Source organism: Peromyscus leucopus, unplaced genomic scaffold (assembly GCF_004664715.2).
Source record: "Peromyscus leucopus breed LL Stock unplaced genomic scaffold, UCI_PerLeu_2.1 scaffold_886, whole genome shotgun sequence".
Lineage (NCBI taxonomy): Eukaryota > Metazoa > Chordata > Mammalia > Rodentia > Cricetidae > Peromyscus > Peromyscus leucopus.
The window spans coordinates 8,632-35,783 of record NW_023505823.1 but is presented as its reverse complement, the minus strand read 5'-3'; the positions used below and the strand labels follow the sequence as shown (position 1 = coordinate 35,783).

The following is a 27,152-nucleotide window of genomic DNA, read 5'->3' as shown; positions in this document are numbered from 1 at the left end:
GCTTTCTCTGCCTCTCGCAGGTTTTCACCCAACATCTGGCTCCTGAGTCTTATTGATGAGCTAGAATGATGGAGACTTAGTTACAAACAACATCTGACAGCGGTAGAGAAGTACCAGATGCCTGCCTCTCAGCTCTGCCGTCTTCATCCCTCCCTTCCCTCTTTCTCCTCTGTGAAAGTAGCCCTCAGGACTCCGTGCACACTGGGTGTCCTGCCAACTTAAACACTTTCAATATTTCACATTAAATAATCTTTCATGAGATGAGAGAATCCTGTTAGGTAAGAATAAGCTTAGAGCCCAGGATATTACAGAGTCAGGTGTCTAGAGAAACGTCAGTCAAGTGAGCTGACTGGAGCCAGGAAGTGTGTAGGAGGCCAGGCCTTGTCACAGCTCAGGGGCTCAGGCTAGCCTGGGAGCAGCCGAGCATACCAAGTGTAGCACTGTTTGCCTTCACCTTGTCCTCATCAAGGGGAGTTCGAGGTGGTGCCCGGAGGCATTTAGCTCTGGCGTCTCCTGCTCAGTGACCTTGGGTCAGTTACTCACCTCTTTCAGTCCACTCTGCGTGAGGTGGTAGGAAAAATGTTCTGATAAGGGCTTGAATGACTCCCAAAGACCTGTGTGGGAGGAGTGACCTGCAAGTTGTTAGCTCATTCTGCGGAAACTAGAATGTTCCTTCTATCTTCAGCTCTTATCCACACTCAGCCATGAGTGGAGACCATTGCACACCAGGACTGTGCCAGGTCTTTTCTATGCCGAGGCACTAGCCTGGTAACTTAACAGCCTCAGGGGCCTGCAGACAAGTGGACAGACAGTGTGGTAGAAGCCTGTATGCGGTGGTTTCCCTTGCACGCTAACAGAATGTGCCCAGGCCTGTGGGGCTGCAGAGGGCAACCCGGGCCTTAGGAAGAGCTCCCTCACCAGGCAGGCGTTCCTGTAGAGGGCTGGCACTGCTGACCTTTGTAAGCAGGAGTGCATGGTCATTGGCTGAGGAAGGAGTGCTTGCCGAAGGACAAGAGTCCATACAGCACTGAAGTCACAGTGTGCTTCTCCAGGAGCACGCTCGTCCCATTGATGTGAACATCTAAAGAAAATCAGAATGTGACTCCTGATGCACGCCTGGTCCACCAGGCCTTTCAGCCCTGAGCTGCCGTGGGACTGGTGCTGGCAAACCACAGGGTGCTGCTGATGGGCTCATGCCTACTTTTGCTTTCAGAGTGACTGAGAGGCCCGTCCTTATCATGGAAGGAGAACCTTGGACCTGCGGCAGGGGGAGCAGAGGAGGCGACCCCCCACAAGTTCCACATCGTGAACATGGCTCAGCCTGTCCGCTTCAGCAGTGAGTTGCAGCCTGCCCCAAGGCAATGCCCACCATGTCTGTCCGGCGTCTTAAGTTTGCAGCTCGCCCAGGCCTGGTTCCTTGAGGCCACACCGGGGAGATATGTTTGCTAAAGCAGCCTGGAAGTTGTCGGAGCCACAGCGTGGAAACAGTCTCCCTTTTAGTGATTAGTAATGGTGCATTAAACTTGCGAAGGAGATAGCAAGGCTGAAGGAAAGCAAAGCATAGTTTAAATGCTGCACCTAAGCAGCCATGCTGAGGGATGATACCCTCAATGTATAAGAACAGCTAGATTGGGCAGAAGAACTGGTGCTTTAACATGCTTGCTGTGGGCGTAGGTCTGTTTTCTGTGTAAGATTTATTATGTACACAGTATTCTGTCTGCATGCATGACTGCAGGCCAGAAGAGGGAGCCAGATCTCATTACAGATGGTTGTGAGCCACCATGTGGGTGCTGGAATTGAACTCAGGACCTCTGGAAGAGCAGCCAGTGCTCTTAACCTCTGAGCCATCTCTCCAGCCCCTGTGTTAACTCTTAGCCACAGCCTCAACATGAAGGTGACTCAGAGGCACTTTGCAGACTCAACCTCTGCCTGCTCCCTCCTATGCAACTAGCACAGTCCTAGGCTTGGCCACAAGCTACAGTGACTGCGTGAGCCAGCACGGTCAGTGCGTGAGGAGCTCCCAGCCCACCTCACAGCCCCCACCTTGCATGGAGCCGTAGTTCTTGGTCTGAGTAAATGGAAATGGTAACCAGGCATCTGAGCTCAGGTAAGAAACTTGAAATAAACGCTGTCTCCTCCTTACCTCAGGGAGTATGTCCTGTGTAACTGAGCCACACTGTCCTCCAGGAGGCTCCACATGGCTGTGCACTCAGCTGTGCTTATCTTAGGCCTGAGCAGTGAGGCAGATATACCATAGCAAGCTTGCTCTCCTTGCACACAGCAATTGTGGACATGCCTCAGCTGTGGTCCAGCTTGCATTTTCTTCCTTGTCTCCCTTAATAAGTCAGTCAGTCACACATCTTTACATCTAAACACGAGGATTCGGCTGGTGAGATGGCTCAGCAGTTCAGAGCACCGGTGTTCAGGGGCCATGGGTTTGATCACCAGTACTCACATGGTGGTTCACAATCTGACTCCAGTCCCAGGAGATCAGATGTCCTCTTCCGGCCTGTGCAGGCACTGAGTGCACATGGTGCCAGCACATGTAGCAGCCCGCACACGAGAGGAAAATACAAACATGAGTATACTCCTAATAAGTTTTACCAGTTCTGTGGCATTTTTAAATAATATCTTTAGAGTGTAAGAGGTACTCTAGCCAGGTCTACTTAGAAGTTAGAGGCAGGCAGATCTCTATGAATTCAAGGCCACCAGAGCTGCATAGTGAAACCTGTCTGGGGTGAGGTGGGGGCACGAGGAACGGGACTTCTGATAGTGAGTGTTCTCTAGACGATCAGAACTGATGGAATCCGTCTAGAGAGAGAGGAAAGGGACTTAGGAGAATGGCTTACAGGCCGTGTCCAACTAGTCCAGCAATGGCTTGCCAACAGAAGTTCCGAGAAATCAGTAGTTGTTCATCACGAGCTGGGTGTGAAGGAATGGACTTGTCAGCAAGAGCAAGCGAAGCAGCAGAGAGTGCATTAAAGGTGGATTCCCACCTCAAATTAATTACAAAAAAAACCCCCCCAAAACCTCACAGTACACTAGCACTGAGGTGTTAGTTAATTCTGGGTGTAGTCAGTAGACAACAAGAATAGCATCGCAGTACTCCAATATTTGAATGCTCTAGATCTGTGGAGCACACCCCAATACTGTCTTCATCAGGTGTAAACCTTGCCTGCGGGGCACAGGAACCATCCAGTAGAGTGAAAAGAGCTGGAGATGGCCTCAGCCTCGACAGCTGTGGCAAAGCTGTGCCTCCTTTCTCTCACCCGTGAGGGAGGGGCAGGTTTAGACCCTCTGAAGTTAGATTTATGGAACTGTTTTAGGGGGTGCTAATTGGCAGGCACCCTGCTGAACCCTGTGTGCACAGAAAGAGGAAGCAGTGGGCTTGGCTTGCTGGCACAGCGTGAACGGGTCACTCGCCACTTTCTCTACTGACAGCCAGTCCTGGTAATGTGCTTACCCCCGGCGCCTGAGACCGAGTCATGACTCTGCGTTGTTCACTGCAGAGTGAACGTGTTAGAGGATTCTCGCAGCACCTGTTGCTGTTACTTAGGACCCTGAGTACAAATACACCGGAGCTTGCGCTTCTTCGAAGAACTTGAGCCTCTGAGCCAGCGTGAGCTCAGCTGAGAGCTCATCGCTGTAAGTGAAACCACAGGGGAACTGCCAACCTAGACCGCCCTGTGGTAGAAAGATTATTGGGGATCAAACTGCCACGACACATGCACTTGGCTCGCATGCGCTCCCCCCCCCCCCAGGAGAGGCAGAGAGATGAAGAAAATGGAGGAGAAGCAAGCAGATTTTCTGACTGTCGGGATGGGGATCCTTGAGCTGATACCGGCTGTGTGAATTAACTAGGTGCCCTTGCCTGGGGTGGTCAGCCTTTGGGAGTGGATTAAGGGTGGTTCTGGTAAACAGAGACCCAGCCAGTGCTGTTTTTGGGAACTGTGCTCTGGACCTGTTACTCCTCTGCAGCTCTGGCTCTCCAGGTGGTTCTGAGGTGTGCTGTGGCTGATGCGGCACATGTCCTAATGTGGGGACAACTCCCTCCGTTCTTCATGCTTCCTAGGGAAGTGCCAACCGGGTGGCACCATTATGAAGGCACGGCCAGCTGCTACCGGGTCTACCTCAGCGGAGAGAACTACTGGGATGCCGCGCAGACCTGCCAGCGCGTGAACGGGTCACTCGCCACTTTCTCTACTGACCAGGAGCTGCGCTTCGTCCTGGCCCAGGAATGGGACCAGCCAGAGCGAGCTTCGGCTGGAAAGACCAGCGCAAGTGAGTCCCGGGTTCAGAGTCTGTGACTGCTGAGCACTCACTGGCAGCCCCACAGTAGACGCAGGTGAGATCCAGGGGCTCGTTTGGCATTGAGATGAAATTGGGGGCTTTTGAATGAACGAGGAGTACAGCGCCCGCTGCTGCTGGTTGGGACCGTGGAGCAGCCCTTTTCACTGTTCCTGTGGATCCAGCTGCACTGGTGACTGTGGCCAGGCATGCTAGCCTGAATCCCAAGGGATCGCTCCGTGTGGGGCTCTGGGCATGATAAGAAGGGTGTGCAGCGGTGGGATGCAGACGATAAGATGCGCCTGCAGCTCCTGGGTACTGCCTGTGCCCTGCTCAGTCTTTCCCAGACACCTTAGGCTTCCGAGTGCTTGCACGTGGACCCTTGATGGGCTCCGGGGCATGTGCCAGGCCTAGCTCAGGCAGTCTGCCCAGAACCTGGTCTGAACTCCGGAAGATGAACTCATCTAGAGAAGCAGAAAAGTAACAGCCAAACTAAAGGCTCAGTATTTGTGGGGCTTTTGTTTAGGGACCAGGAATGTGCCGAACTTCAGTGTGCCACCTCTGGAAGCCACATCATGTGCCCTGTCCATGCTGTAGGGTAGAAGGTGAAAAGGGCAGCTATCGTCTCCTCTGCTCCAGAAGGAAGGACAGAGGATGGCCAGTGTTTACTGCCAGCCACCTGCTGCTCCTAACAAGGGCACAGCTGCCAATCGACTGGAGAGCGCCATGACCTAAGGCAGGTGGCCAGAGGGCCACTTCAAGATAAGCCAGCCCTGCCATGTGTGGCAAGCCAGAGCACCACGCTGTTTCTTGTCTGCATCGGCCGGGTTAGAGAAATGGCTCTTCTCCCCGGAAATGCCCGGAAGGGCAAGGGCTTGCTGGGGCCCTGTCTTCCATGGCGGCCGGTGTGGGCACAGCCCACGCTGCTCACAGCAGCTGTTGCTCTCAGCATGGCTGGAGCGGCTTGGTACTCTGAGTGGGGCCACATCAGCAGGCGGGTTCTCTAGGGCTGGGGCTGGAGAGCTAAGGCAGCATGGGCAGGCAGGCACAGAACTGTGAGGTTCCTGGAGCGTTCAGTCCAGCCCGTGTGCAGGTGTCTCAGTGTTGGCGTCTCAGACTGGGGACATGCTGCAGGCTGAAACAGGCTGGCTGAGCAGAAAGCAGTAAAGGGGCAGGGTTATGATCACAGGGCTTGTTTGTTCAGAGTTCCTGTGCGGTGATTTTACCATACGCAGAATTGTGTTTCTATGACATTACATCTGCGGTCATCCTGCTCTGAATGTCAAGTTTTCTAGAATTAGCTAAAGAGAACAGGCTTGGCACAGGTTCCAGATATAAAACTCTCTGACCTGTGAATTTGTTTAGAAAATGGATTTTATTAAAGTTGAGAGAAAAACTTTAATGAATCATGTAAATGGATTTCTTCTCGGCTGCCAGCTCATAAAAAAATGACACAGAGTCTTATTATTAATTATGAAAGCTCTGTTCATCTACGTGTTGCCATGTGACTCGTGCTTTTACCTCTCCTACGTGTCTGTTCCTCTGGCGACTCCTCCTTTCTTCTTCCCAGAGCTCTCTGTCCTCAGAAGTCTCTGCTATGCCTCCTGCCTAGCTATTAGCCATTCAGCTCTTTATTAAACCAACCACAGTGACATATCTTCACACAGTGTAAAGGAATATTCCACAACAAACTCATTTTAGAGGTCAGTATAACATGAAAACACATACACAGGACTGAGGTGTGACTCAGTGTGGAGAACTCCCCAGCACACATGGATGAAACACTGGGTGGTGTGACTCAGTGGTGGAGAACTCCCCAGCACACATGGATGAAACACTGGGTGGTGTGATCAGTGGTGGAGAACTCCCCAGCACACATGGATGAAACACTGGAGTTGTGACTCAGTGGTGGAGAACTTCCCTCACACATGGATGAAACATTGGAGGTGTGACTCAGGCTGTAATTGCAGCTGTGTAGGAGGCTGAACTCAGTGCCAGTCTATCCAAAATAGAGGAGTAAAGTAGTCAGTGGTGCAGGAGTAGAGTGCTTGCCTTGCAAACTTGAGCTCTTGGGACCAAGAAAAGAGTAAATGTTTTCATTCTCCTAAATATATACATGTGTGCTAGGTAGTCACGGTACTGAGGTTTCTCTCTCTGTCCTGCAGGCTGTGGGTTGGTTATCAGTATGTCATCACTGGGCGGAACCACTCCTTAGAAGGTCGCTGGGAGGTAGCGTTCAAAAGTAAAGTATTCTTGTTTGGTAAGTGTGAAATGGAGCCGTCTTGACTCAGATGATACTCTGGAGTCTCGCTTTCCGCTTCCTTCCACCCAGTGGTTACTTGATTTGCAGGGCCCCGGGGATGAGGCACATGGAAATGGGGAGGTTGCAGAGAGGGCCCTGAGGCAGCACATTGCCTACCAGCCAGCCCTGTGAGTTTCTGGGGCCTTCTCTGGAGCTGCAGCAGCCTTTAGCTCTTGCAGTCCTCCAGGCTGTGGTTGCTCCAGTGGACGCCAGCTTGAGGACTGTATGTGACGATCTGCTGATGGTTGGACGCGTTTATCCTCACGTCCATTCTCCTCCACAGGCTCCTCAGAAGTGTTCCTGCCTCCAGACCCATCTTTGCCTCCGCCTTGTCTGAGAGCGACCATGTGTTTCTGTGCCCAGCTCCAGTGCTTCCACTTCCCTACCCTGAGGCACCATGACCTCCACAGCTGGCATGCTGAGACCTGCTCCGAGAAGTCTCGTTCCTGTGTAAAAGAAGTGAGTCCCGGCGTCAGCCTCCGTGGGCTCTGACCTCATGGTGCTCGGCAGCGGCTCCGTCCAGCTGGCCTGCGCTCTGTGGCCTGGGCAGCCTTAGGTTGTTCTGGACCCTGGCCACACTTCTGCTTTACTGGCTTCAGTGTCCTTCAGAGACTGGTGAGAGCAGTGAGCTCAGGATTTGCCAGTCCTGTGGCGGCTCTGCGGCGTCGAGGGCTTGGTAGCTTTTCAGCTGGATGTCCTCTGGCTGTCTGAGGTGTGAATTCTCTTCCTAGTATGTGGGTCAGGAGTCTCCTCAGCCCTCCGCTAACATATCACCCAAATTTTACATCACTTGTAGTGTAGACACACAAAGATGGGAGCCCTCCCCAGCTCTGGGAGGGGTGGGGAGGAAGACTGTCTTGATAACTTCTGACAGTCGCTGAGGCCGTGGTTGGAGTGAGGAGTGCTCAGCTCTGACCTTGGGAACGCCCTTCTCCTTGCTGAGACCCTTGCTGTCTGTCAGTCTGTGCCAGCACCATGCTAATAACAGGTTAGCCGGACCTCAGGCTGGCCTGGGTTTTCCTCTCTGCCTGTTGCTCTTCTGGGCCTTTTTCTCTTCTACACCGATTTTAGTGTTTTATTTTCTTGTTAGTTCTTTTTAGTGTGGGATCTTCTTAGATATATCTGTGACAGTTTTGTGACTTTGAAGCCTTCTCCTAGATTGCTTGAGCTCTTGCGGAAGTCTCCACTATGGCGTTGGTTAGAAAAACGGAGCATGCATTTAGTCTATCAGCATCAAGCTTTAATGCTTTCGACCGAATTTTAAAACTATCCTTGGGAGTAAAGAAAGTGTGTTTCAGCACCTCTCTTTTCCAGAACATTCATGCCATAAAAAAAATACTGAGTTTTACCAGAGGGTTTTTTCTGATTTTCAGAGTTAATAGGTTTTTCTTCTTGAATCTTATCTCTTTGTTCATTTTGTGTTAGAAACCGTTTTTGATGTAGGTTTTTACTGTGTGCCCATGCTGAGCCTGAAGCTGGCTCCAGTGACTGTCTCAGCCTCCTGAGGGGCTGGACTCAGGCACTCTCTGTTGTGTTGGACGTCCAGCCACCCCTGTGGGTTTGTGTGTCTTAACATTGCTGAATTTCATTTGCTAATACTTAGGTTCACTTCTTTTCTGTACTTTCCTTGGCTCATATTTCTGCTTTTAAATGTAATTCAATTTTAAGTTTATTGTTGCAACTTTTTCTTCATAATTCAGATATCATAAAATGCAAAGAAAATTAGCTTTCCACAGCATGGGTGGTTGGAGCTAAGAAATATCCAAGGCCTGTGAGATGATCGGCAGGTAAAGGTACTTGTTCTGAGCTGACACTGGGTTCAGTGCCCAGGACGTGGCTGGTGTGAAGAGAGAACCTCTCAAGTTGTCTTTTGACCTGCACACATGTACCGTGGCACATACGTACCGACCACACACCTACCTACACAAGGAAAAAAAAGTAATTTAAATTTGTAAAAGTTTTTCAGATACAGTGACAATCAAGGATCCAGTTATCAAAATGAAAAGTAACTCAACATATTAATGTTAACAATAGTTTGTGTAGAGCAAGGTGAAAATGTCACCTTCTGCTGGACCTGCGGGCACCCACATTAATCCCAGTATGGGAGGCAGAGGCATGGTGGGTCTCTTTTGAGTTGTAGGCTAACAGGGCTACGTAGTGAGACCCTGCCTCAAAAATCAATCAATCAGTCAATAAGTAAATCACAAACATTTTGCCTACGTAGTGAGATCCTGTCTCAAAAATAAATAAATAAACATTTTTACTTCATTAAGAAAGATATTAGATTTTGATTATATTGATTTTGGGCCAACCAAGTTGTTTGTTTTTAAAAGAAATGGCATTATAGTGCTAGTTCAACAGTATTTTCTTCCTTTTTTTTAAAATATAATTTATTTCACTTTATTTTATGTGCAATTGATTGGTGTGAAGGTGTCGGATCCCCAGAACTGGAGTTACCGACAGTTGTAAGCTGCCATGTGGGTGCTGGAATTGAACCCGGTCCTCTTGAAGAACAGTCAGTGCTCTTAACCACTGAGCCATCTCTCCAGCCCCCCCCTTTTTTAAAGATTTATTTATTTATTACAGTATACAGTGTTCTGCCTGCGTGCACACCTACACACCAGAAGAGGGCACAGATCTCACTATAGGTGGTTGTGAGCCACCATGTGGTTGCTAGGAATTGAACTCGGACCTCTGGAAGAGCAGCGGGTGTTCTTAACCTCTGAGCCATCTCTCCAGTCCCCAGTCTTTTCTTTTAAAGCAAGAAACAGTGCACATAATCAAGAGACATCCAAGAGACTAGCTTCCTAGCTCCTAAAGCACTTGCAAGTAACCTTGGTGGGCTGGGGTGCAGCTGGGGTGTGGGTGGGCAGCTGGAGATAACTGAAATGGACAGTGCTTGCTGCCAGGTGTGTCTGTTGAATTCCTTTCCTTGGCCATTTTTTAATCTTTCTGCTACAGTTTGTCTTTGCCTTTTATTTTATTTATTTTTTCATCAAAACATGAAAAGTATGGAATATAGACCAGCCCTGTACTGCTCAGCAGTGTCCAACTCAAGCGTAATCCTGGAAATTCACTAATCTACAAAATACAGGACACAGAAAAGGAAAACACACTCTTGACTTGGTGCACAGTAAGATTCAGATAGTCAGTCTGAGGTTAACATAGCATTTGTGTGTCTTCTACATCAACGTGTTGGTGTTCTCGTTAAACATTCCTGTGTGATCATATTTGTTTCTACTACTTCATGGCAGGTTTAAAATGTCAACCGAAACCATCCAGACATAGCCGCCATCAGAAAGATTGTCTCCTATTTCCCTAACCTTTGTAACTGAAGTCAGCTCTGTGACATGACTCCAGACACTAGGCTGTGAGGAATCTAGGTCCATATTCATTGTAAACCCTCGTGGGGCGGCATAGTTGGTAGAACCGCAGTGTGGAAGCCTGCATCAGTCCACCAAAGCAGATTGCACAGCACTCGTGTGTGTGACAACTTGCACATCAGTTGTTTCAGGTCCACGCTGTTGCTGCTCAGTTCCTCAACCTCTGCCTGCATCTACAGTTCCCTCAAATCCCTGTGTAGGCAACTTTAAAGTCCCGAACATGGCTCGGGGCAATAGTCTAATAGAGAGGACATCTACCCAGCGGGCAGTTCTAAATCATTTCATCTATGACATCCAAGATAGGCTGTGTAAAATAAAACTCGGGATGAAAAAAGATCTCACAGGGCTGGAGACTTGACTCAGTGGTCAAGAACCATGTCCAATTTACAGTAGCCATGTTGGATAACTCACAGCCACCTGTAACTCCAGCTCCAGGGAACCTAATGCCTGTTCTGACTTCCATGGGCATGCACAGACACCACACACACACACACACACACACACACACACACACACACACACACACACACAAACATACCTACACACACATACACACGTATACATAAAGATACTTTTTTTTTTAAGTTTCAGGTCCCAAGAATCTCTTTGAATGAATGTTAGTGGAAAGATTCTTTTTATTATTTTTAAACATGTGTCTGTGTGTGAACACATGTGTAGCTCAGAGGACAACCCTCAGGAGTGAGCTGGTTTTCTTCTGCCCTGTGGTTTCTAGAGATTGAACACAGGTCATGAGGCTTAGAAGATGGATGGATGCCTTTCCCAAGATTTTCTTTTCTTTTTCTTTTCTTTTTTTTTGTTTGTTTTTTGTTTTTTGGGTTTGTTTGTTTGTTTGTTTGTTTGTTTGTTTGTTTTTGAGACAGGGTTTCTCTGTGTAGTTTTGGTGCCTATCCTGGATCTCACTCTGTAGACCAGGCTGGCCTCAAACTCACAGAGATCCGCCTGCCTCTGCCTCCTGAGTGCTGGGATTAAAATCGTTTGCCACCACCGGCTGGCTCTTTTCTTTTCTTTTTTTCTTCTAAATAAGGTTGACTCCAGTGTGCCTCACACTAGTTCAGTTCTTTCACCAGGTCTGGGCAGTAGGTGGAGACTGTCTGACTGCCTTTGGCATTCAGTTTTCTACAGGGCTCCTACTTGTCCATCTCTCAGCGGTTGTTGAATAGAATATGGAATCTTGTCCTGTGGTTAGAATGTGCTTCTCTGGAGTGATGTGGATGGCTCCTTCTCCGCACTCTAGTACAGTTCCATCCAAGGCCATTCTTGGTACTTGTCTTGAGATCTAGAATGCAGCTAAAATAAGAACATCCTTGTAAGCTTGGAACATGAAGGGACTCAGCTGTTAGTTCAGCACTATATTCTTTTTCCTGGAGTCATCAGAGGAGCTTTAACAAACAAAGAAATGGTTAAACATAGCCGTCAGTTTCTGCCTGAGTGTTTAGGGATCACATACCCCTCTCCATCAGACCGGAATCTTGAGCTATAGCATGGCAGAATGGCCACTTCATTGCATGTAGGTTTTTAAATCGCTTCACCATCCTCCTTTGAGTTTTGATCACCAGCTCTTGTTGCCGCCTCAGCAGCAACACAGAAGAGACTGGATTGTGGCTGTCCCCTGCTCCCTGGTGTGTGTCCTGGGCCTGCTGCCACCATCTGCTGTGCTGGTTGAGGCCACAGCGTGGGAGCTCTGTGACCATCTACAGCCAGGCCGCCCTCTGGGTGGGGAACTGGGAAGCTGAATCACCAGCAGGAGGGCAGGCAGCAGGCCGGGTCAGCAGCTGCCACCCCCTACCCAGGAGGCAGACCGGCTGGCTCTGTGTCAGCATTTACATCCATGTGTACAGTGTACAGGGAAGCAGTCCATACCGTTCTTTAAATCTGTACGTGTTGAAGATAGCCTTGTCTTTTGAGTGTCTGAGAGACAAGACCTTAAAGGATCATCTGCACTGGGAGGGGAAAGTAGGGGTAACCTTGGGTAACTTATTAGATATAATTTCAAACTTAGGGAAAAACTGCAAGGACATACCTGTGTTTATCTTACCAATTCAACATCTGTCCACAATCAGAGATGCTATGAACTCAGAGAAATAGTGTCTTTTACTAAGAACAAATACACACTCTTGAATAAAACATAGTATATTTTTCAGCTTCAGAATATTTCGTCTGACAGTAATACCATCAGCAGTCCACTGCTCCAGTCTTGTTAGTGGCTCCAATAATGTCCTGTCCTTTTATAGCTCCTTTTCTCCAGTCTGGATCCAGACAGAACACGCCGTGCCTCTGACTTCCGTGTCCCCTGGCCTCATTTGTGCCCTTGAGTTTGAGTCTGTTCCTGTCCTCATTAGGTCAGGTGTGAGCGCCTGCAGGGCTGTTTGCTTTACTTTTGTCTGTGCCTCGCACTTCTCGGATCCCTGCTTGGTCTTCTATTTCTTGAACAGATTCTCCTTCTGTGGTGGTTTGAATAAGAATGGCCCCATAAGCTCATATATTTGAATGCTTAGTACCCGGGAGGGGCACCGTTTGAAAGGATTAGAAGAAGTAGGAGGTATGGCCTTGTTGGAGGAGGAAGTGTGTCTCTAGCAATTTGAGGTTTAGGCTTTGAGGTTTCAGAAGCCTAAGCCAGGCCCTCTCTCTGTTTCTCTGTCACCCTGTGTCTCTCTCTCTCTGCCTGTGGATCAGGATGTAGCTCTCAGCTACTGCTCCAGCTCCGTCTGGGCACCAGCAATGCTCTCTGCCATGATCACGGACTAACCTCTGAAACTGTAAACAAGCCCCAATTAGAAGCTGTCTTTGAGAAGAGCTGCCTTGGCCATGGAGTCTCTTCCCAGCAGTAGTGGGTACCACCTGACCTTGTGTGTCGTCTGACTTTGTCATCAGAGCCTTTACGGTATGGGCCATTGACAGTCACGGTCTCTACGGGGAGGTTCTTTGATCTGGGTCATATCTGGTCCTCTTTTGCTGATCACGAGCTTGAGGGCATCGTGCTTTTTCTTTATTTTTCATTAAAAAACATTTTCGTGTATGACGGTAGACATAGGTGCTTGCAGCTTGGTCTGTTGTGCGGGGATCCTCCATCTTAATACGCCAGTCTTCCTGTTCTAACGATCTGCTCCATCCTCTGTATGTGGTCTACCTTTGAGCTGCCTCAGAGACTGCCTGACCGGATTTCCCAGTAGTTGTCAACTGTGACCGGCTCAGGGCTGGTGACAGGGCTGGTATTCTGATTCTGCATCTGCCCTCGGCCCTGAGTCTCTACCCTTCCACTCTCCAGGGGGTTAGTTCCAGCATGGCATCTCTAGGGTGCTCTGAAGGCTCTGAGAACATGATTGACAAGGGCAGGCTATTTAGCTAGTTGGGTGGGGAGCACTTGGTCTGTTTATTTGTTTGTTTGTTTTTGAGCCTAAGTTGGAAATACAGTTAGAATGTATAGTTGGCTGTGGTAGTCAGGGTTCCGTAAAGGAACAGAACTGCAGAATGAACACATACATGAAAGGGCATTCATTAGACTGGCTTACAGGGCACTGGTGAACAGTACACCAGTGGCTGTCCAACACTGGGAAGGCCAAGGATCCCCTAGTTGTTGAGTCCACAGGGCTGGACTCTCAGCAGTCCCAACCTGGCGCTGGAGTCCTGGAAGGTGCCTGCAGAGCTGCTGTGTTGGAATCCTGAAGGAGTAGATTGAAATAATGGCAGAGGAATACCTCCGCAGCAGGGTGGATGAACTCACTGGAGAGTAAGGACGAGCAGGGAAGCATTCCCTTCTTCCATGTCCTTTATGTGGGCGGCCACTACAAGGGGTGGCCCAGGTTAGGGTGGTCTTCCTGCTTCAAATAATGGAGAGTCAGATTGACAAACAAAATTAGCCATCACATTGGCAATCGTTGACTAGTTCCCAGTTACCCTGTCTGGTTACTGCAGAGGTGGCCAAGCCTATGGCCTGTGTTGATGCTTAACCATTTTGGGATGCTTCATGGTATCCTGTAGTTCTCTCGGGATTCTCTTTCTTTTCCTTGTTCTTTCCTTATTGTTATAGCAAAGAATGTTCTCCGTCTTTCTCCCCTGAACATTGGTGGCCATGTGGGTGATCCCAGTCCTAACTGAGGAGAGCTGTAAGATTTCTAGTCTCTTTCTAGATACCCCCATGCCATTTGGAGAGTGGAACAAGCTTCCTTTTCCAGTTCTCTTACCTCGTACGCCTCCCCTCCCCATGTATCTGTCACATGTGCTCACTAGCCTAAGGGGCTGGTTGTAGCTTTTTCCTACTCGAGTCTCTCAGGTCACTTCTGTGGGCCTGGCTTACCACAGACGCTCTCAGTTTCAGGGAACCAGCTTGCCAAGCAGTACCTAGAGACTTATTATAAACACATTACAGCTTCTACGTGTATCCATAACATCTGCATTTTAGCTTTTAGAAAATCTCATAAATGAAGTAGGCACCTTAAAAGAAAATACATCTACAGGGACCTTTGTCCTAAAATCTGCCCTTCCTGCTCTGAGTTAAGGGGCTCCATTTGTCTGGGCCAGCTGTGCTTTGCCCAGCTGGGGTGTGCTGACTGCTTCAGATCCAGAGCATGCCATACAGGAGGACTTGCAGAAAAGATCTGACCAGCTCCTCGGTTGTCCTGTGCTCTCCAGATGTACGAGTAGTGGTGGGAAATCAGGTCTTAGTGCTGCCAGTAACACAGAGATCTGTGCACATGCCCTCCCAGGTCAGACGTGTGTTGATATCAAAGACAATGTCGTGGATGAAGGGTTCTACTTCACTCCCAAGGGAGATGACCCGTGCTTGAGCTGTACCTGCCATCGAGGGGAGCCTGAGATGTGCGTCGCTGCCCTGTGTGAGCGGCCCCAGGGATGTCACCAGTACCGCAAGGACCCTAAGGAGTGCTGCAAGTTCATGTGTCTGGACCCAGGTAAGACAGCCACCCCTTAGGCAAAAGCACTGGTGAGGACTCTCAAGAGCTCGTACGTGACACAGCAGGGGTGGCAACGTGTGCTCACCAACGTGGAGCTGGCTGGGACTCCAGTGGGCATCTCTGAAAGCCCCTGCTAATCAGCCCCATCACATTGCCTGCTTCTCACTCGAGAGTCATGTTTACCAATCAGCTTGAATCTCAGCGTTGCTGATTGTTTACAAATCAACTGGGCAGCTTCAGACCTGTCTTCCCCTTCTTAAGAGTAAGACCTAAACTTGAAATTTACATGTGCATTTGAGCTCTTCCTCCTTGTATTAGGTGGGATGTGGAAGGTAGTGGAATCAGTAGTTCTTGCTTATAATCATGGGTGTTTTAAGGAGAATGCCCTTAGTGTTAGGATAAACTCTTCACCACTGGGTGGTGCTCTAAAGTACACACTGTGTAGTCAGGTTTCAGGATAACTGTCCTCCTTCCAGTTGCAGCAAAAGCACATCCATGGGGCCTGGATAGTCTCAGTGATAGAGCCCTTATCTAGAACATCCATGGGGCCTGGATAGTCTCAGTGATAGAGCCCTTATCTAGAACATCCGTGATACTTGGATAGTCTCAATGATAGAGCACTTATCTGGAGCATCCATGGAGCTTGGATAGTCTCAATGATAGAGCCCTTATCTAGAGCATCCGTGATACTTGGATAGTTTCAATGATAGAGCCCTTATCTAGAACATCCGTGATACTTGGGTAGTCTCAGTGATAGAGCCCTTATCTAGAACATCTGTGATACTTGGATAGTCTCAATGATAGAGCCCTTATCTAGAACATCCGTGATACTTGGGTAGTCTCAATGATAGAGCCCTTATCTAGAACATCTGTGATACTTGGATAGTCTCAATGATAGAGCCCTTATCTAGAACATCTGTGATACTTGGATAGTCTCAATGATAGAGCCCTTATCTAGAACATCTGTGATACTTGGGTAGTCTCAATGATAGAGCCCTTATCTAGAACATCCGTAATACTTGGGTAGTCTCAATGATAGAGCCCTTATCCAGCATGTGCAAAGCCCTGAGTTCTAAATCCACTCCTGGGGGAAAACTCAGCAGGTTTGAGTCCTGCTCAGGCACATTAGCACCCATGGATACCCTGCATGGCGTCCTCTGTTGTACATCAGAGCCACTGACATCTCAGCATGAACTTGGGCCCCAGGAGGAGTATGAATTAAAAGTATGAATTTCTGTTCTTGGGTGCCTCAGTGTGAAAGTGATATAGGTCGGCCCTGCAGAATAGCAGTGTGGGCAGGCACAAAGATTGTGCCTCATTGTCCAGGAGCTTTGTGGAAGGGAGGCTAGAGCTGGAACATGAGGCCACAACTGTGAGTAATGTCCCCTCAGCAGAGCGCCGTCATCATCCTTCCATAAGGGCTGCTAAGTGGGAGCGTGGCGCTGTCCTTTAGAGGCTGTGTCTGAGGCGTTCTGCACATGTACCTTCAGACATGCAGTTGACTGCAGCAGGTAAGGGCAGAGGCTGTGCTTTTGGTGAAACCCACTGTATGCAGAGAACTTGGCATCAGGGAGGTTGACACTTGGACCTCTTCCCTCCCACAGAATAGACCGTTTTCTCATTGTGTGGATGCATCCGTCCAGGGTCAGTGGAGACACAAATACCGATAAGGTATTTGCAGCGTTTCCTGTGTCCCTGGCCACATTGCTGTAAGCAGCGTAGTTAACTAGTTATTTATGGGAGTCAGACTTGGAACTTTCACAAGCTGTATCATCTGAGTTCATGGTTCCACTTGCTAGGAATCTTCCCTGCTACTCTGTCTGGGCTCTGTAGAAATGACCAGATTGTACAAGATGGCCCATCTGTGATATAGTTGGCCTGTTAGACTTGCTCGGCCACTGAGGACTTCTCAGCAGAGCAGGGCCCTTAGTGTGCCAGGCGGGCCCGGGGCTTGTGCGGCCACTTGTGCTGCACAGCGGGAGGAGCTCTCCAGGACTCGCTCTGCTGGGCCTGTTCTGTCCAGGCCTTGGCTGGGGACCACTCACTCACACAAGGACCAGCGCTGCTCCAGAAGCAGGGGCAGCAGGGGCAGAGAGTCTCCGTCCGCAGTTGCCTTCAGTTTCCCTTCAGCAGTGCCACGCTGGCCACTCTCTGATGAGCGTTTACTCAAGGCCAGACTCACCGCTGGGAGGAGGGGAAACCATGAGAACATCGCTCTTCGCAAATGATGTCATTACAAAGAAAGTCCTGGAAGATCTGTAGGAAAGTTACCAGAACTACTAAGTTTAGCAAGGTCTTCAGATAGAAGAGCAATGTGCAGAAATCTGTTGTATTTATGTATGCTATCTGTAACAGTTAAAAACTGAAAATTCAAAGAAAGTGCCACCTAGAAAAGCACCTGAAAATGAGAACTACCTGACGGTCACTGAGCATCATATGTGCTGCCAGCATACAAGACTGCGGTGAGAACGAGATCAAAGACGGCAGTACAAAGACAGAGGCATGGTCGTGGTTAGAAGGCTCGCTCGGTGTCACTAGCAGCTGATTCTCCCCAGATGAACTGTAGATGTTGGTATAAGCCCAGCCAAACATCCAGCTGATGTTCCTAAGCTGATTTGAACGCTTACTTGGAATGGCAAAAGAGCTAGAATATTCCAAACAGTTTTTACAAAGTAAGAGTGTGTGTGGTACCTGACTTACAACTTAGACTGCAGCAGGCGTATTCATCAAAACTAAGAAATCAAAGTTGGTAAGACACTCGACAAGCAAGGAAGAGGAACTCAATAAAGACAGCGCAATCTTTGAACAAATGCACAGGAATAGCCAGCTACCATAAAAACCACACTGCTACTGCACGCAAGAGTAAGTCAAGAATCTTACAAACTAGACTCAGAATGTTAAACTGAAATTTCTGTAAGAAAATATAAGGGTAAATCATCATGGGATAGGCAAAAATTTAAATACAAGCATGATCTTAAAAAAGATTGGTAAAACTTTCAACCTGCTCCTTGAAAAACAGAAGTGAAAGACAAACAGGCCACTTACCAAGAAAGAGTATTTCTAAAACATGTCAGACAATTCTTTTTTTTTTTTTTCCATCACAGGCAATTTATTTTGTTCTATTCATTCACAGTTAATACAGAAAATACTTGGAAACATTTCCATATAATGTTTGACACAGAAATCATCAAATGGAAGTATACAATGTTGACAGGAGGCAGTACATTTATAATTTATAACCCCAAATGTATTTATAAATTAGAAATGGAAAGATCTACAAATGAAATTATGAAGGTTCACCAAAGTCATTTAATCTGTCAGTTTCTCATTCATTTTTATGTCTTAATAATATTCTATTGTATGAATAAGCCACATTTTATTTCTCTCCAGTATTTGATAGCTATTTGAGTTGTTTTAACTTTTTTACTATTAGCAACACACTGCTGTAAACCTTCATGTACATGTTTCATAGGTGCACATTTTCAGTAGTTTGAGGATATATTCCTAAAAGTAGAATTGTTGAGTAACAGAGTAACAATGTTTTGCATTTTGACCAACCACCAAACTGTTTTTCCAAAGTGGCACACCATTTTACAATCTCACCAAATCCTTGTTTTTAAGGCTCTGATTTTTGTACAAAAGCATTCAACCATTCTGTCAGACCAAACCAGGAAAAGTAAGCTATAGTTCAGAGCTGTTCTATTCCATTTACTATGCAAAGCCATTCTTGGCGTTTGCAACTCTCAGCCCTTTTGAGTATTCTTGCAGTGTTCACCTTTTCCTCCACCACTTTTTTTTTTTTCTTCTTTTTTTTTCTGGTTTATTTCTATCTATTACAAATGTATAAAAAATCCTCCATCAACGCTGCTGATAGCAGCAGAACTTTGAGAAATATACCTTTGGTTTGCCTCAGAAAAGGAACACATATTGCACTGTAAAGTTTATAAAATTGGCGCAAAACATTGTGATAATGTTACAATACCAGTTTTAAGAGTTCAGTGACTAATGGGGAGCCAATGGGATACATGCAGAACTGTGAAAGCGATCTCACTTAGCCAGCTGTACGCGTAGACTGTAAATCTACATTCAGATCATTTCTGAACTAAGACTATCATCTCAGTTTATCTGTTGAGGTCAACCAGGAAACCCTAGAATATACCTTGATTTTTGCAAAAAACAAAATAGGGGGAGGGGTTTCTTCAGCATTTCAGTTTACGAGTAACAGTATCCTAACAGGCAAAGTGTTCTCTCACTGTCAACATAGAATGAACTGCTGCTGGAGGTCAACTTGGGCTTTAATTTGCATTAGCACTTACATGCATAGTAGTCCAAGTTGTTGATCTCATGACTTTAAAAAGTAACTCTAAAAAAGTAAAATGGCCCTTCTTGGAAGACTAAAGAAAGACATCCAGCCACAGTTGTAAAAAGTCTCATCAAAACAATATACCCTTTTATGAATTACACCTCAATAAAAAAAAAAAGTAGCCCCAAATAAGAAGCAGCTCTGAAAAAGAAAATATAACTTAAGATATTTGAAAAAAGCAAGGTGAATACAGGTTCAAAAATAATTAAGATACATTTTCTTAAGGCTACCTAGAATTATGCTTTAAAGAATTCTACCATTTCAAGTTTACCACTAGTTACTAGATACCTATTTACAAACAAGATGTTCACTTTTTTTGTTCCTTTATCAAGAGAAAAATCTACCTTCAGACTATGAGGGTGGTGATGGGGAGGGACTAGAAAACAAGATTCAAACAATCCCATGCAAATATCACCTTTTTCAAATGGAAGAACTCCAAACTGCACTAGAAGTTCCAATCACTAAGACACTTTCCATTGCAATGATTTAAGTACAACTACATGGCACCAAGGTTTAGGCCTAATATAGGCCTGACAACCAAGTCCTTGTTTTCTGGAAGAAAGGCCTCAAAAGTCCCACTCAATTCCACCAGACAATTCTTATATTCAGAATATTTATACATTCTTTATAGAACTCGGGGGCTGGGAACATAACAGTTCATACCGTGTTTGCCTAATGTGCGTGAGCCCCACCCAGGACCGCGGGGTAGAGCGTGGCAGTCAGAGCGGTCACCCAGGACCGCGGGGTAGAGCGTGGCAGTCGGGAGCAGTCACCCAGGACCTCGGGGTAGAGCGTGGCAGTCAGAGCAGTCACCCAGGACTGCGGGGTAGAGCATGGTGCACTGACTGGCATGGAATGGCCAGCATTCCTCATGTGCCCTGCAGGGTCTTTACCTACCGTCTGGTTCTCGTACAGCTCTGCTCTGCGCCTGACTGTAGGTGGCTTGGTCCTCGATGTCCTCCTGGTCCCCACAGTGGAGGGACAGTCCTTGAGCTTAATTTTAGAACTGATTAGGAATTAGTCATTTGAAAGGGGCTGCTTCCCAGGCACTCACCTGGGAACTTAGTGCTGGCCTCCAGGGAACAGACCTGTCACCATCCCACAGACAGGATCCCAGAAGGTCATCAGAGGCATCCAAACAAGCAGCTAGTTGACTGGGTGGATCTTACCCATGTATCCACGCCACAGTTGAAAGCATCCCTCCCTGGTCATAGGAGAAGAGGGTAGAACAGCCAGGCCCTTTGCCCTGTCTAGATCAGCCTTTCTCAATCTGTGGGACCATCCGAAAACACTATTTCCAGTGCTCTCTGGAACTTAGACACCACGCGGTAGCAAAATTACAGTTAGGAAGTAGCGACGAAAACAATTTTATGGTAGGTGTCAGCACAAGAGAAACCGTAGTAAAAGGTCATGGCATTAGGAAGGGTGAGAACCACTGGTCTAGACCAAGCTGGCTGGCAGGATTTGTTAGGGCTCTGTAGCCTGGCTGTTCATGTGTGGGTTGTGGAGTATTTTTCTAGGCTAGTCTTTGGGGACCTGCCTTCCAAAATGTTGTAGAGGTGGGGAATGGGCAATTCTAGATCCAGTAAGTCACTGCATCTGCAGGACCCCCCTGCTTCCAGGAGGGACCACATCCTAACCCATCGGCCCAACACTTGTGTCTAAGTTGAGAGCACATTAGAAGCACCAGTCACACGGTGTAGGCACCTGGCGATAGAAGCCACCTACCTGGTACACCTGGTAGAATACATACAGGTGCCTGCCATGTCCACTGGGTGTATTGGCGTACTGGACCAAGGCTGAGTGGTGAGGGCTTCCTGGATGCCTGGTAATCAGTGCCTTTGGCCTACACTCACTAACTGCCACTATCCCTCCCTATAGAATGGAAGGACTGAGGAGGGCTCTGTAGGTTGGACCAGTTGTTTCTTGGTCTCCAGTGGGGGGGGGCAGTTTAGCATCCTCTTCCCCAGAATTCATGCAGAAAGAGGGAGCCTGTGCTGCTCGGCCCTCCTGCGCCTGCTGAGTGTGTACAGTGTAGCTGGGACTTCTTAAAGAAAGCCTGCTTCGGGCGTGTGCAGTCAAGGCTGCCGAGATCCAGAGTGCCGCACTGCATGGTGTGCGGTGAGATTCCCCTGCCGTGGCTCGAGGACGCCCCGCTGCAGTGGAAAGCAGTTTGTGGCCGTGGCCCTGGCAGTTGGTGGAAGGTGCGCTCCTCCAGTGAGCTCAGGCTTTCTGACCTGTGTTGTCGCTCTGTCACTGGTACACACCACCTTGGGGATGTCACACCGTCCGGCTCTCCAGGGCCCACGTCCTAGAACAGAAGTCTCTGCTCCCTTGCTTAGTGGCAGCTGCAGCACCGTTTCACACGGTGGCCAGTGCGAAAGGGTCAGGGTCAGGCCCGACAGCCACGGTGTCTCGGAGCAGAGGTGGCGCCGTTGGTGCCGCGCCTTTGGGACTCGTGAGCTGTGTTCTCTCTTGCTCTTTCAATGTTGTCACAGTATAGTCTCAATCTTGAGCGGTTTTCTTTGACTCTGTTCTAAAAAATTGCACAGACAGTGTGAGCAGCTGTTGGGGTGGACTCAGCCAGCCCCAGGCCTCGGCCATGCCTGCCTGTGCTCCGCCCCCACTCCTAGCCCTGTAAGCGCCTCTTCTCAGAGCGGCTGCCTTCCTCCTCCTCCTCCTCCTCCTCACAGATGGCAGCAGCCTGTTTGACTCCATGGCTAGTGGGATGCGCCTGGTCGTCAGCTGCATCTCCTCCTTCCTCATCCTCTCGCTGCTGCTTTTCATGGTCCATCGGCTGCGCCAGCGGCGCCGGGAGCGCATCGAGTCCCTGATTGGAGCGAACTGTGAGTGCTCTCCAAGGGCCACGATAGTGACCCGTGCCCGTCCCCAGCCCTCAGTCTCCCGTCCTGAGTTGTATCCCTCCAAGGTAGACTCTGGTAAGGGAGGCGAGAAGGGTGTCCCTCTGCAGCTACATGCCTGCTAGCTTTGGGGCTGAACAGTCTGGGGAGCCAGAGAGACGGGGCGCCTGAGGAGGTGTTCAAGGAGGCCTTCTGTCCTCTCTGCTCTCGGTCAGGAGCAGCATTCCTAGACACTCAGCACTTCCTCATGATGCGCCGTGAGTATGGGCCACCTGCAGCAGGCTCAGCTATCTGGAGCCGCAGCAGGCACTGACGTCATGTCTTGCCAGAGTTGCCCATCTTCTGGCCGCAAGGGCCCTCCTTAACAACAGAAGGCTTAGGAGCAAGTTGCCAATAGCTACAAGGGATCCCACCTGCTGTGGAGGGACCCCGAGTACTTCCTAGGGCAGGGTTGAAGCTCGCTGCCTAGGACCCTGATTTTTCAGCACTTGGCAACAGTGTCCTCCTAATCTGCCTTCATGCTCCTTTCAGTTTCTCCAGTAGACAGATAGCCAGAAGTGAACTGGAACTGGAGCCACAGTAATGCCAGTGGGTTGCTCCTGTAGCCACGTGACAGGGTAGGAATAGGTTGCACATAGGTGCCGTGGGAACACCTTGATTGGAGAAACCCAGGGATGGGAGGTTCTGGCCAATCTGAGTCTCATGTGACCTATCGGATGTGACTGGCAAGTGGTTGATGGTTACAGGAATGTGACTCTGGGTGGCAGGGTCAGCCAGCAGCCTACCTCCAAATCACATGGCTTCCCTCCTGTTTCTCTGTTTTGATGGCTCAGTGCACCATTTCAACCTCGGCCGGAGGATCCCTGGCTTTGACTATGGTCCAGATGGGTTTGGCACAGGCCTCACCCCGCTGCATCTTTCTGACGACGGGGAAGGTGGGACGTTCCACTTCCACGACCCTCCACCTCCTTATACAGCTTACAAGTACCCAGACATGGACCAGCCGGATGACCCACCGCCGCCCTATGAGGCTTCCATCAACCCGGACAGTGTGTTCTACGACCCTGCAGGTGCCTGCTCACCCTAGGGAGAGGGGCTGTGGAGTTGGCTAGCAATAAGGAATGCCCAGGCCGGACCACAGGGTGGCCTGGGATCTGGGGACCTCCCTTCCTTCTGGCTGCTTCCCAGTCTGTATTTTAGGGCCGTTCTCAAGATTGCCCCTGCAGAAGGCACTTGGTCCTGGCTCCTTCAGGTTGTTTGAGAGTTCCAGGGACCTCGGGCAGCGTCCTTCTCTTCTCCTATGAGCACCTACTAGTGGCTGGGCAGCCCTCGGCCTCTCAGTCCATCTCTGAGAAGCAGTGGGAATGGTAAGGACAGATCTGGTCCTCACCCAGCTCCGGAGCTGGTTCTGAACAAGCTTGTTGAGTCGCTTGTTTCCCACCTGGCCCTGAGGTGTCTTCCTAGACTACATAGCCCAGTGTGCCGTTTCCATCCCTGCCCCGTGCCTGCCCGGAGTCCTGTCCTGTTTGCCGTGCGGCCTGCACACTGCAGTGGAGTCTCTTTAACACTGCTGTGGTCTAGGGCTATGAGAATTTGGTCCCTACCTTCAGAGACTGTCATCAGAGACAGGCCACAGTCAGAGCTAGGGCCGTAGCTCAGTTGGTAGAACATCTGCCTAGCATGCTAGAGGCCCTTGATTGGACCTCCAGCCCTGCAGAAGGGTGGAGACAAGATGCTTTCCGCCAAGACTGCACTAGACAAATGCAGATCTCCACTCTCCAGCCTCCAGGCTGCCGGGCAGGGGGTGGGCTGGAGACAGCCCCTCGCCAAGGCTCTGGTCACCAGCATTCCGAAACAGCCCAGAGCAGGGCTAAGCAGGCTGGTAGATTTAGGGAAGGCCTTTGTGCTGACAGCGATGGTTCTCCAGGCAGCCTGCTCCGCTCAGCCTCTTGACTTAGCTGCCAGAGTGCTGCTGCAGCCCGGAGGTTTGTCCAGAAGCTCCCGGTGGGTCCCTGCAGAGTCCGGGCTTCCCTCTGGTCACTGCATCTCACCCACCACAAACAGTGGTGGCAAGATAAACTTGTGCCTGCCAGAGCACTAGGCTAGGAGCTCCCGAGGTCCGGTCTACCACCAGGCAGTCAGGAAGGGAATCCTCAGTCGGACCAGGCCCTCTCTGATTTCTGACGTCCTTCTCTTCTGTAGATGACGATGCCTTTGAACCCGCGGAGGCCAGCCTGCCAACCCCAAGGGACAGTGGCATTGAAGGTGCATTGCCCAGGCACTTGGATCATCCGATGCCTCCTGCAGAGACCTCCTTAGCAGATCTGGAAGATTCCACAGACAGTAGCAGTGCCCTGCTGGTGCCTTCTGATCCTGCCCAGAGCGGAAGCACCCCAGCTCCCGAAGCACCACAAGGTGGTGGGCGCCACCCCCGTGGCTCCCTCAATACTGTGGTTTAGGTGGCTCAGCTCCTGGCCCCAGTGGGCTAGGAGTATCTGTTTCCTGTTCAGAAGACACCTATCCCAGTGGGAGACGTCCAGGCGGCCTGTCGTAGCCTGGACCTACTCCACTGCCACATCCCACCAGCAGCGGGTGTGTACATAGCAACTGAAGCCAGGCACCCTACAGGAGCAAGTGCCTGTGCCGTCTTTACTGGAGGGCTTCTCAGTCGTGAGAAGCTTTGGGTCAGTCTCATTTGTAAAGGGCAGAATGGCACAGGTGTTCAAACCACACATTTCCAAGAGAGCAGAGGCGGTGGGCTGTACTCACACCAGATACATCTTTGGATGGGCTTGCTTACTGCACTCGCCTACAGAAGCCACTCGTCACCAGTGACCAACCACACCAGTGTAGACAGCAGGGCATCTAGGAGCGGCTTCCGGGGAAGGCATGTGCGGCTGTGCACTGGCTCTCTGGGGCGTCCTGTCCGGCCCAAATGCACATATCGAGGTGCCAGTCCCGGGGAGAGAATTGAACTTGCCGCCCCATTTCTAGCTTTGCTTTGAGGCCAGCACCGTGGCAGCGCTCTCCATGGCATAGCTCTGCATGGCTCCCCCAGGAGTAGACTCTAGACCCCTTGGAGGGTTGGGCATACTGGCTTTTCTCTGCCACACTCTGGATCCCTGTGCTCTGCCTGCTGGTGAACGACCTTTGGGTCTGGCCAGCCCCTTCACCCTGTCTGTGCCATAAAGGGTTGGTGGTTTGGGAAGGGAATTGACTCCAGTAGACATCCTGTGTTGAGTCCTCTGAGTCCATGTCACCTGTGGCCACTGCTGGAGCCCAGCATCTGCTGCCACACACATGCCTCCCAGCCGCTCCACAGCACTGGGCACCTGGGACCCTGTGGCCAACTCCATGCAGTGGTCTTGTTTCCTGACACAGGCCTTCAGCATTTCTAAGGTTTGGAGATTAAGCAAGGTTCTGTGCAGTTTTTAGCACACATGTCTCTTTTCTATGTTGGATGTCAGGATCTTTCTGTATCTATGTGTGTCTCACATGGCCAAATGTTTGCAGGTGACGATGGTTCTCGGGAGCTCAGGACGCCCCGTTACCCACATGAGCCATTTGCCCTGGGGCTACTCTTAGACCTACGTGTCCGAGCTGCTTCCTAGGCCGTGGTCCAGCTAAGAACATGAGCGGGAGAAGTGACTAAGACTCCAGCTCTTTGGTGCTTGATCAGACCTGCACAGTTCTAGGCACATTTTTACACTGCTTGGAAACCTATGTTTCCCTTCCCATAGGGAGCATCTTTAGGCTGGATCCCAGGGCTGACTGGAGGTGTGAGACTTGTCCCTAGATAGTCTGTCTCAAGCTGAGCCCGCAGGCTAGCTGCTGCAGACATCTCTCTGCCAAAGGGCTTTCTCCTCCTCCACCCATGACGAGGGGAGCAGGAAGTTCGTCATACCTCCAGCAAGTACTGAGTGCTGGGCACAGGCAGCCACGCTCCAGAGCAACAGTGGGATTGCCTTGGTGCCAGACCATCCGCAAGACTCCTAAGGACCACACAGCAGTGCCTCAGAAGGCCATATGTACAGACCGAAATTCTCTGGGGACCAAGTGACTGTTGGGGTTGGCCAGGGCCTGAGTCTAGGAGGCAGAGGTGAAGAGGGTGGCCTGAGGGGGACCATGGTGCTGCTGAGGTGGACCTGACAGGCTGCCAGGGACTGTCCAGCAGGCACTTGGGGTACATGTGGCCTGTATTTGGGACTGTTCATACTATTGCTGTTGTAGTTCCAAGTAATAGGGTCTGCCACCCTCTCCAGATCTTAGGTGAGTAATCGCAGGTCCAGGATTTGCTAAGGTTTGTGTTTCCTTGCCCATCCCACAAGGCCCCAGAGGGACAGGCCAAGCTGCCGGGAGTCCCCTTTCCCAGGACTGCCTTGCCACTCTTCTGAGAGGCTGGGTGCCCTCTGACCTGCCTTGAAGTGGAATTTGATACTGTACATTGTCTCAATGCCTGTTTTTACATACTCCTTTCACTAAAGGTTTTAGTTTGGGTGTATTTTTGGTCGGGTTGGCATTAATCCTTTCTTAAGATGCTGTGAGAACCATTTCATCCAATGCCAAATAAACTTGTGTTATAGAAAAGGCATGGTCAGTCCTTGCTGCGAGCCAGCCCCATAGCCAGGGCTCTCCTAAGGTTTCAGCCCTTGCAGGCATCCAGCTGGCTTCTGACACCCTTTAGTTGAGGACCAGACAGCTAGGCTTGGAGTCTCTGTGCAGGGTACATGGCAGGCCACCCTGTGCTCCCTCTGAAGTGTTGCTAGAGTGACAGGCAGGCTGCTGTATCCTCTAGTTACTGGTGACCAGTGTGAGAAAGGCCGAGCAGGGAAGGGCATGCAGTTTAGTTAGTCTCTAGCCATTCAGGTCGAATAAGCGTCCCTTCCAGCAGAGCTCTAGGTTCTGAGAGGGTGGGTGGGGCTGGCTACCTACACCCAGGGTGGGCTGGACCATGCCTCCCTACAGAGGCTGGAGAAAGTTGGCGTCCTCTGGGGAGATTCTCATCTATAAAATTATTGGGGGAGC

At 49.7% G+C, this 27,152-nt stretch overlaps 1 protein-coding gene across 1 annotated transcript; it reads left to right on the top strand.

Annotated features, from left to right (window-relative positions):
• The first annotated feature begins 1,311 nt into the window (after positions 1 to 1,311).
• Positions 1,312 to 26,714, top strand: LOC114680980 (integral membrane protein DGCR2/IDD-like). Its single transcript, XM_037202018.1, is given in 10 exon segments — positions 1,312 to 1,336; positions 3,979 to 4,254; positions 4,257 to 4,281; positions 6,453 to 6,529; positions 6,873 to 7,025; positions 7,028 to 7,048; positions 14,697 to 14,900; positions 21,960 to 22,112; positions 22,961 to 23,197; positions 24,330 to 26,714. Coding segments are annotated over 10 exon segments (1,428 nt in total). The 3' UTR covers positions 24,587 to 26,714.
• Positions 26,715 to 27,152: the final 438 nt, after the last annotated feature.